The sequence below is a fragment of the Lutra lutra genome, chromosome 10 (genome assembly GCF_902655055.1).
Source record: "Lutra lutra chromosome 10, mLutLut1.2, whole genome shotgun sequence".
Classification (NCBI taxonomy): Eukaryota; Metazoa; Chordata; class Mammalia; order Carnivora; family Mustelidae; genus Lutra; species Lutra lutra.
This window is the reverse complement of record NC_062287.1, coordinates 114,287,960-114,298,382: the sequence shown is the minus strand read 5'-3', so window position 1 is coordinate 114,298,382 and position 10,423 is coordinate 114,287,960. Positions and strand designations below refer to the sequence as shown.

The 10,423-nt window shown below is 61.2% G+C and overlaps 1 protein-coding gene across 2 annotated transcripts in view; it reads left to right on the top strand.

The window, feature by feature from the left end:
• The first annotated feature begins 7,025 nt into the window (after positions 1-7,025).
• The window catches only part of PHRF1 (PHD and ring finger domains 1), a 28,027-nt gene continuing 24,629 nt past the window's right edge, over positions 7,026-10,423 (top strand). Inside the window, exons 1-2 of one of the 2 annotated variants that reach the window (XM_047690522.1) lie at positions 7,117-7,157; positions 10,287-10,382. In XM_047690522.1, coding sequence (XP_047546478.1) covers positions 10,369-10,382 — 14 coding nt within the window. In that variant the 5' untranslated portion in view covers positions 7,117-7,157; positions 10,287-10,368. Of the gene's footprint in view, positions 7,158-10,286; positions 10,383-10,423 lie in introns of both variants that reach the window. The other variant, XM_047690523.1, reaches the window with a different exon arrangement.

Below are 10,423 nucleotides of genomic sequence, written 5' to 3'. Positions count from 1 at the left end.
TTCAGTGCGTCCTGAAGCTGTACCGGACAGGGTCTGTGGGCCCTAAAACTTGAGACCAGCCAGGGTCACTGGGGAGTTCCCCAAGCTACCTGGGGCTGGCCATGACCAGGGCTCTTGAGAAAGGGGTCTCCCAGGGACCAGTGGTCAGTTGGGCCCCAAACTGGGGCTTGTAGGGCCTCACATTTCCAGCTGCTGTGCCCATCCCCACCCAGGGGCTCTCCTTTGCAGCCCAAGCCTGGATTGAGAGTTGCACAGTATAGGGCCTTAGAGCAGCCTCAGGCCTGGTCTGGGTGTCTGTGTGGGCCCTCTCCTGACTGGCTCCCCTCCTCTGACCTACTCCTCACCAGTAGCAGGAGCTGCCACCGCATGGAGATGGTTCCTGGACAAGAGGACTCAGGGACGTGCCAGACCTGCCTATCAGGTTTATGGAAGTTTATGGAGAGCCTGTGGGGGCAGGTCCCCAGACTCCTGCCAGAACCCAGGAGCTCTGCCCAGAGGAGCTCTGTTGGCCCCATAAGGGTGTGGCTGCCCAGCCTTCCACCAGGCCTCCTCTGCTTCCCAGGTCAGTGTGCAGGCTCAAAATTAGGGCAGTGATCACAGTGCTGGGCCTGGGATGGGCTGCAGGCCCCACCTGTGAGCACCGTGGCTGGCACTGGAGCCCTCTGTGATGGTCAGAACACAGGGGCTTGGTGCAGCCACACATACTGGGGAACAGGAGATGGAGACATCCTAGATGATGGGAGTCTCTGTGTTGAAGCTAGGGGTCAGCAACTTTTGGATGGACTCAGCCTTCTGGAGTGGCCCCCGAGCTCAGCCTGGTGTTCTCCTCTTCTTCTGGGGCTGCCCATAGGGGACAAAAAGTCCTGAGTACAGGAGCGTGGAAGTCACCAAGAGCAGCTGTGGGGGAGGGGATTAAAGTGGACTGGATACTTCCTGCCCAAGGTGGAACAGGACAGGGAGTGATGACTGGACAGCAGCAGCAGGGGACTTCTGGCCCAGGCTCCTCCTCTAAAGCCCCCAGCCCTACATAGCTCCTACCTACGCTCCCACCTGAGCCCACGGTCTATCGCACAGCCACCCACTGGAGACAGGGATGAGTGCACAGTCACATGGCTATAGTCTGGAATGCAAATGCCAATCATGTTGTGTCCTGGGTGGGAGGGCTGGAGCTGTGGGCAGCGGGCAGTCACCACCAGGTCAAAGAAGCCTGCTCTTCCCACCCACAGCCCTCACCTGTACTCAGGAGGGTTGGATGTTCCTCTGAGCACCTGCCCTGAGCACCAGCACAGGGTCCTCTCCCAAGCTGAGCACACTGGCCAGCACAGGGCAAAGCCAGGTGCAGACTGGGAATGAGTCCACTCCCTCCCGGTGTCATGTGCTCTCCCACACCCCAAAGGGAAGCAGTCCTGGTACTGGCAGAGCTTGCACACCCCTGGTCTCCTGTGTCTGTTTCCAAGGAACACCTGTTCCTTCTGAAGACATCGCCAGGGGCCTGTCCCTGGTCTGCTGCTGGCTGAGAAGCTGATGAGCCCTCTTCACCTGGGAAGGGTCCTCAGGTAGCCAGTGTGCTCTGGGGTGGAGAAGGGGACAGAACCTTCCACCTCTGTGACTGTTCCAGGTGGACAAAATCCCATATCCCCCAAAAGTGGCCAGAAGTGCTTCAAATCAGTAAGCGAACGCTGGGGCTGTTGAGAAGTTTACTTTGGAGCTTTAAGATGCACTTTGAAAACAATGGTGTGAGCTATGCTGAGCCAAGGAGACCCAACTCCCCACTCCCACCAGACACACACATCCAGGCCATGGCAGGGCAGGACCAAGCCAGGTCAGCCCAGTTCCCTGGCCAAGGTGAGACAGGACCCAGTCATCATCAATGTCTCTGTAGGGGCAGACTGTGCTGGGGGATGGCACTGGAGCCCCTCCTGCTCACCTCTAGTACAAAAGTACTCTTGTGAGCTGGCTGGAACACTGGGGCTCCCTGGGGTCACCCACAGCAAGTCACTGCCTTGTGGCAGGCAACTGGCACCATTGGTTCTCAACCCCAAGGGCCACCCACAACCTCCCTGTCGCCTGCAGAACCTGTCCTGCCAAACCTGCTGGGTGTGACCCTCAGGGCACCACAGTGACCTTTACGACAGTGTCCCTCCAAAGGTGAGTCCAAGTCCATGCAAGGCCTCAACTCAGGCTGCCTGTCCCTCACACTGCTCTGACAACTGCAGACCCAGTGCCAGCCATCAACGCCCGCCAATCTGGGGAGGAGACAGGGCCTGCGGCAGGCATCCCGGCCCCTGCATGCCTGGAGGCTGCTCAGGACATGCTCTCAAACAGCAGATCTTCACAGTGGGTTGAGAACCCCAGCAGAGGGGCGCCTGGGTGGCTCAGTGGGTTAAGCCTCTGCCTTCGGCTCAGGTCATGATCTCAGGGTCCTGGGATGGAGTCCCGTATCGGGCTCTCTGCTCAGCAGGGAGCCTGCTTCCCTCTCTCTCTGCCTGCCTCTCTGCCTACTTGTGATCTCTCTGTCAAATAAATAAATAAAATAAAATTAAAATTAAAAAAAAAAAAAAAAAAAACAGCAGAGAAAGCAGGCCCGGCGGCAGACAGGCTGGGAGCTCGGCCGGGTGCCCCCACCTCCAGAAGGGCACACCGCTGGGCACAAGTGAGTCCTTGGCATTCTTGCTGAGTGGCAGAAATATGCAGAAAAGCCAAATCTGTCACCATCTTCCTTGAGTTCCCAGTGGTGGCCTTCAAGAGGCAGGTAGTAGGGGGTCCGGTCCTGAGGGCCAAGGGTCTGACCAGAACACCTGTTTCAGCTTGGCGACATTCAGAAGATCATCGAGCAACTCTGCAGGTCCTGGCACCTGAGAAACACAAGGAAAGTTCCCTCCAAAGGCGCATCTGGCCCAATCTGAGCCCCCTCGTGTGGAGGGCTGTGAAGCCCCACGGTGTTTCCCCTTCCTCCCCACCCCGCTGCTGAGCGCCGACAAAGGGGCGCCCGCTCCCCGCCTTGGTGTTCGTCCTCCCACCTGGTCTGGCCGTCCCCTGCCCGACACACCAGGGTCACAGAAGGGCCGGGGCGGTCGCGCTGCCCAGGGACAGATCAGCCGCTGTCACACGCACAGTGGGTCCGGAGCAGCGCAGTGTGCGGTGGGCAGTGGCTGCCCTGCGCCTGGAGGGACCACCGGGTGCACAGAAGGGCCGTCCCACCCCTGACCCCTCCTTCCCCTCCAACTTGTGCGTCCGAGCCCCACCGCACCAGCCCTGCCAGAGCCCCCGCCCGCCGGTCTGGGACCCCTCGCGCTTCACCTGCAACCGCGGCGCGGGGCCGTCGCCGGCTCTCAGCCCAAATTCGGCGGCGGCCGCGGGCCCCGGCGCCCCCGACCGGCCCCCGACCACCCCCCCGACCTCCCTGCACCGGGCGCCTGGCCCGCGTCCCGCCCCCGGCCCGTATGCAAATACGCGAGTCTCGCGGCCAATGGCCAGCCGGGCCGGGCCCGCCCTGCTGCGTCCCAGCCAGTGGGCGCGAGGTGGGGGCGGGCCGCCACGCCCACCGCCGCGCGGCCCCTCGCGGGCGCGGCCGGAGCGTTTCTATCCGCACGTCGGCCTCGGGGCGGGGCCGCCACCTGCCGGGCGGGGCCTGCGGGCGCCGCGCTGCTGCCATGCGGGGCGGCTCCCCCGCCGGCCTGGCGGGTGGCACCGCCCGAGGCGCTCTCCCCACCCTCGCGGTGGGCCCGCAGCTCCCGGGAACGCGCGGGGTTGGGGTGCACGTAGCCCGGCCGCGCCCTCCGGACGCACATGGGGCCCGCGCTGCCCGCGGCCCGCGGAGCGCTGTGGCTGGCGGGCCGGGGCTCCGCGGTACCCCGGTGGAATCCGTCACCTTGGAAGGCTCGGAATCTGAGTGCGGAGGGGACACGGCGCGGGGCGCAGGGCCGTCGGTGCTTTGCCCCGTCCTGTCTGGGCTTTGAAAAAGTATACAGCGTGAGAACAGACTGTTTCAGACCTGTTGTTATTGACTCCTTGGTGATGCCTTAAGGTAGCAGCCAAGGGAGATTTGGCCCTGACCCCCTTCGCCTCACATTCTCCTCCCCGCCTCCACAGCCAAGGGGACCCCGGAGGCAGAACCAGGGGTCATGCGGACCCCCAATGGGGTAGAGACCCTTGCTCTCCTTTTGTTCCTGACACAGGAGTCCTCACAAGCCCTCTGCGCCCTTCCAAAGTGAGCCAGGGCTCCCCACTTTCCCTTACCTCACTCAGTCTCCCGCATCTGCCTCAACACTGGCCCTCCCTAGAGGACCCCACTCACCTGGTTCCAGCCAGCTTCAAAGGAGTCCTCGGCTCTTCACGGCCCAGGGGTTCAGTCTCAGCCACCCCTGTCCCTCGTGGTTCACCTGTGGCCATACACCACCTGTTCCTGGTTCTCCCTTCCTCCAGTGACCTCCCTGCATCCTACCTGTGTGGGGCGTGGAGCCCCCCAGGTGCCACAGCCCCAGCACAGATCCTGCTGCACCCTTCCCATCACCACACTCATTTCTTCCTTAAAACCATTGCCTGAGTGGCTAAGTGCAGAGGGCTGGGACATCGGAGCCTGAAGCTTGGGGATAGAAACCCAAGGCCAGGATGTTGTGAGTGTGGCTGCCTATGGGTGGGGAAAGGGCACAGAGGAGCCAGGAGTGGGCTCAGTTCTACTGGTGCTCATCAGGGGAGGGGTCAGCGAAGCCCAGATACCTGGGTCTGGAAGGAACACTAGGAATCTGCAGGACCCCTGAGAAGGCCCACACCTTCAGGACAGGGTAGAGGTTTGGAGGAAAGAAGTCTGGAGTTGGGGGACAGAGAGAAGCCAGAAGTCAGGGTGACTCTGAGTTCCTGTCTTAGTGTTACTAGTATGACCTCCAGCTGTGTCCCCCAGTCCTGCAGGTTCCAAATGCATCCCTTATCACCCTCTGTAGTGGGTTGAATAGTGTCCCCTCAAAAAGATGTCTATATCCAAATGTCTAGACCCTGGGAACATTAGGTTACTTGGGGAAAGGGTCTCTGCAGCCATAATTAAGGGTCTTGAGATAAAATCATTCTGGTTTCACTGGGTGGGCCCTAAGTCCAACGACAAGTGTACTTATAAGAGACAGATGAGAGGAGGGCCATGTAAAGACAGAGGCAAACTTTGGGGTGATGTGGACACAAGCCAAGGAAGCCTGGAGCACCACAAACTGGAAGGGGCAGGAAAGGGTTTCCTACAGATGTCCCCGGAGCAGAGCTCCCTTGGATTTCAGATCTGTAACTTCTGGGACTGTGAGAAAATCGTCTGTTGTTTTAAGCTACCCAGTCTGTGGTCACTGGTTAAGGGAGGCCCGGGACGCTAACAAGCCTGCCTTCCCAAGTCAGGGAACACAGCCGCACCTGGCTCCCCCCACTCTGGCCCTGTTTGCGTGCAGGCAGGCCTGATGGCAGGGGAAAGAGCTGGTGGGGGCTGGATAGAACCAAGGTAGCTTCCAGTCCTGTTGCGCCCTCCTGTACCAGAGAGCAGTGTGCATCTCGTGTCTGTTCCTGCCTGGGCTGGTGTGGGCGGGAGAACAGGGTGCACAAAGCACCACCCCAAAACCAGCAGGGAGTACAGAGTGCAGGTCTATGAGGGGCATGGGGCAGGGTACACATGTTGTGTCCTTGCTTGGATCTAGCATGTGAGAGGTGGCAGGTGGGTGGCTAGTCAGTGTGGCCTAGAGGTGACAGTTGGACAGTGGGTAGTACAGAAGGTGCCCACATGTCCTTCCTTGCCTGACTTCCAGGTTGCCCTCCTGTTTACTTCGCAAATCCCCTTTCTTCAGAATCTACCAGGAGTGTTTTTTTTTTCTTTTTTTTTTTTTTAAGATTTTATTTGTTTATTTGACAGAGAGAGATCACAAGTAGACAGAGAGGCAGGCAGAGAGAGAGAGAGGAGGAAGCAGGCTCCCCGCTGAGCAGAGAGCCCGATGCGGGACTCGATCCCAGGACCCTGAGATCATGACCTGAGCCGAAGGCAGCGGCTTAACCCACTGAGCCACCCAGGCGCCCCTCTACCAGGAGTTTCTTGCGCGCAGCCCAGCCCAGGTCATGGTGGTTCCCGATCTGGGGTCCCCTGTGTCGGCCCTCACTGCTCTAGTCTTTCCCCCACCTTGCTGCCCCGCCCCCCGGCGACGGCAAGCCAGTACGTGTCATCCCGCTCCAGATCCACCAGAGCCCCTAGCGCCTCTGGCCACTTCCCGCACTGGGCCGGGCCATCCCGGCTTGGCCTCCTTTCCGACGTCCGGCAGGGGCTTCTCAGGGCTCTCGCCACCCCCGTCACTGCCAGATCCATCCTCACCGCCTAACACTGGCCAGTTCTCCCAGGCTCCTGAGCCCCGGACCCGACCCTGCTTTATCCTTCATCCCAGCACGGGTCAGCTAGCCACACACCACGCGGTGTGCTGACCGACAGCGCTGGTGGTTTCCGGCGTCTGAAGCAGACGGGGCGCGGGGCTGTGCCCGGCACCTGGAGGAGCCCGCCCACACAGGACTCCGTCAGTGTTTGGTCCAGGAGCGACTGCAGGGCGCGAAGCTGCCAGTCGCCGGAGCGCCACGGGTCAGCCGTGGCCAGAGCAACGCGGGCTGGGGGCGTGACCAACGCTTGGAGGGCCGGGCCGCCGCGTGGGGGCGGGGCAGCAGGGTGGGAGCGTGTTCACGGGCGTGGGGCGGGGCCAAGCCTGGGGGCGGGGTCTCAGGTGTGCCGGACGGCCGCAGCCATTCGCCCTGGGAGGAGGGCGGGGACTCGGGCTGTACCAAGTCCCGGAGGGGGAGGGCTGACACGGAACAGCCTACCGGCGGGGACCTAGACCCTACAAGCTCCTCCAGACACTGGTCTTCCTGGGCGGTGAGCCAGCATTAAGCAGTGTCTGCGAAGCCTCGAGGCCTTCGGCCATGGCGAGCGGCGGCTTCCGCCCCTCCAGGCTCTTCTTCCCCGCCCTGGTCCCAGTGGTCCCCGCCAATGGGCGGGGCGAGGCGGGAGGCCCGGAAGCCGGCTCCGTGCACTTCCGGGTCGGGGAGCGCGCGGAGACGGCGGCGGCTGTGGCGGCGGTGGCGGCGGCCTAGTCGAGGCCGGCGCTCGGGCGGCGCGGCGAGCGCCCGGAAGCGGCGGAGGGACGCAAGGGTCTCGGGTACGTGCGGGGCCCGCGGCGGCCTGGGGGTCCCGGCCGCGCCCGGGCGCGAGGGCCGTCCCCGAGCGCCGCGCGCTTTGTCTGCGGCCTGCCCCGCAGGGCGAGGCCTGCGCTGCGCTGGCCCCGGGAGGGCGGGCGGGGAGGCCCGGCGCCCAGGCCGGGAGCCCCTTCGGCCCGCACGCGGGTTTCTGGGGTCGCCGCCTCCTGTCCACAGTCGTGGGGGGCGCACCCGCCTCGTCCCGTGGGAACCCCCCCAGCCGTGCCCGGTGTGAGCGAGGCGTGACCCTGTGCCGACTCGTTTCCAGCTCCTGGTGGCCCCTGCAGCCGGCGGCTTCGTCTGCGTCTGGGCAGCCCGAGCGGCCGGCGGGATGGTTTCCTGTTAGCTCGCGTCGTCCTCTCAGCGAGCCGCGGGAGTAGGTATTGTCCTTCCTGCTCCGCGCGTGAGGGGTGCGCGGCTTGCCCCGGGCGCGCAGCTGCCGAGCGCACAGCCTCGGGCCCCTGCTCCGCGCTGTTTTTTAGCAGCGCCCGGTTATGCCTTGTCGGTCGCGGAGGTTACGTGCTGTCGTCGTTTCTCCGAGCAAGTGGTAGTCGGCCTGGGAGCCTCCTTCTAGCCAGGGCTCGTGTGGCTGGACCCTGAGGCTCAAGCGAGGCCTCCCAGGACCTCCGGAGGGTTTGTTCACGGGAGAGTATTGAGTCAGAGTAACAGCGGCTGGCCCCTTCTGGTGCGGTCTCTGCACCAGGCCAGTGGCAGGGCCCCACCAGGGCGAGCTCAGCTTTGGGCTTCTCTGCAGCCCCCCGCCCCCAGAATGGACGCTTGGTGTCGGCGTCAGCCCTGCACACACCTCCTTGGCCCTACTTTTTCACTTCCATTGCAGTTTCAGTTTTCAGGTCTCCTGTCCTTCGTGGCAGACGTGGAGTCAAAAACGACCGCCCTGGCGGGGTGTGACTTGTTGGACCTGGCATGCTTGCTCAGCGCCTGCACGGGGCCGGTGACCACCAGAAGTTCTTTGGGTTCCTTCGTAATGGGAGGAATCGTAGGTGCTTTGGGTCCTTGCATTTGAAAAGAGAAAAAGTGTTTCCTCTCAGCTCCCTAAATCTAGAGCAGAGAGGAGAGCCCCAGGGTACCGCCAGCATTGCCTGTGGCCTGGAGCATGCCGGCCGGCTGGGGTAGGGATGGTGAGCATGGACAGGCGCCTCTGAGCCGGGGCTGCTGGTGGGGCCCCCATGGACACACAGCTCTGACCACCGTGTTCCCGACAGGGAGAGGGCTGCCAGGGTCTCTAGTGGCCGCCTCCTCGGTGTTTGCACAGGTGCTTACTCTGGGAAGTACTTCCAGAAGCTGCCTGGGTTTTTTCCCAGCAGTTAACTGTCACGTGATGATGTTAGAACAGACGGTGTTCAGCCTCGTAGCTGACACTCTCCTGCTGCCCTCACAGCTGGGGTGGAGGAGCACAGGACCCATGGGACTTAACCCCGTAGGTGCAGGGACGGTGGAGTTCAACCCCATTCCTGCGTGGGTATTTCTGGCAAGCCCCTGTGTCCCAAACCCAGTCGTGGCCTTGCTGACCTCTTCCGACAGCCCTCTGAGGCAGGCCCTGCCACTGCCCGTTACCGGTGGACCTGGGTCTTGGTGCACCAGGGGAGAAGCCAGGGGCTGTTTGTTCAGACTTTTGACCTTGTGCTTGTGTAACACATCATCAGGGAAAGAATTTGCACCCCAGAACCTGCCCTCGGCTGTGCTCTGTCATCTCTTAGATGGCCTCAGGGGTTACGTTTTCTGGCGTGGGAAGCGTTCCCTGGTCCTGTGTGTTGGTACAGCGAACACGTGAACAGCACAGGGTTGGGGCGGCAGTCCCAGTGCAGTGGATAATCCATGCGTAACTTTCGAGTCCCTCTGAACACTGTTGCTGACGGCGTCCTGTTGAATGGAAGCCTTACCGATGACATCAGCAGTTGATGAACACGTGTTTCTTTTAATAAAGTGAGCTGAAGGGAAAAATACTACCAAGAAAGTCGTAGGTAGGAAGGAAAACACGTTATAGTACTGTATTTACCCAAAACCTTTGCACGTGCAAGTGGACCTGTGCAGTTCAAACCCATGTTTTTTGGGGGCCAACTTGCAAAAAGGTATTTCCCTCCCTGCAGGACAGGAAGTTTGCTGCACTCTTTAGGAGCAGGGCAGGCATTGGAGTAGGTGTCCCAGGATGACCTTGTGGAGTCCAGTTGTGGGAATGGTGATGACACAGGCCAGAATGTTCTAGGCCCTCTTCCCTGACCCCACAGGAGAGGTGTCATCCTCCTAGAAGGGCTGTGGCCCTGTCATATCCTGAGGTCTGTATGCCTCCAGCAGGAGTCATGGCCGGGAGTTGCGGGACAGCTGGGTCCCTGTGTGTTGCTGAGTCACCAAACAGTGAGGGTGCAGACCCTTAGTTGAGTGGGGCCATGGCTCGTGTTCTCAACCTTAGAACACTAAGTAGAGGAAAGGTGGTGGCTTTAGGGGGTGAATAATTGTATAGAACCAGCTCTGAGTGGACCGTTTCCAGGTAGGAACAGCAGAAGGCAGTTCATAATTTCATCAAATTAACATGCCCTCACTAATTTAGAATTGGGGGCTTTGAAGGGAAGTTAGGCTCTCCAGAGTCTGAATCTGGCTTTAGCCCCACCAGGGGATTATTCTCTGGGAGCATCTGTCCAGAGGTGGTGGTGATAAGCCCCTCTCTGAATGCCACGTGAAGCTCTTGGTGCTGGCACGTGGCCCATGGGGGAGGAAGCCTGCGTGTGGGATCCACGAAGAAGCCTTATCTGGTCGGGCCTCCTTCCCAGTTCTTGCTTTGCCCCTCTGCCTTCTGGTCTTTTGTGTGACCGCTTTTCTCTGACCATGGAGAGTGGACTTGGCCTGAAGCACACCATACCCCAGGGAGGGTTTTCTTCGTCCTGGCTTTGTAAGTAACTGAGGGACTCCTTGTGGGAAGTGTTTCCTCTGAGAGTCACCTGGGAAATGAAGTGAGTAGCATTGTTGGAAAGGAGCCCTTATTTGGGGTCAAAAGTTGGAGGTCTGGCAATGGAGGTAGATGTGTTTTGCTACATGTGTGAGGTCGTCTATCTCGGTCTTCTGTGTTGTCCTTGCAGTCACAGGACAGAGGAGGCAGGACAGGTGTCCCCCCCCCCCCCCCCCCGCCCCGGACATCAGGAGCCCAAGAGCAAAGTGGCCATGGTGTCTGAGAGGTGAGCCTGACCTCTGTGTCCCGTGGGGGGGTGCGGTCAGA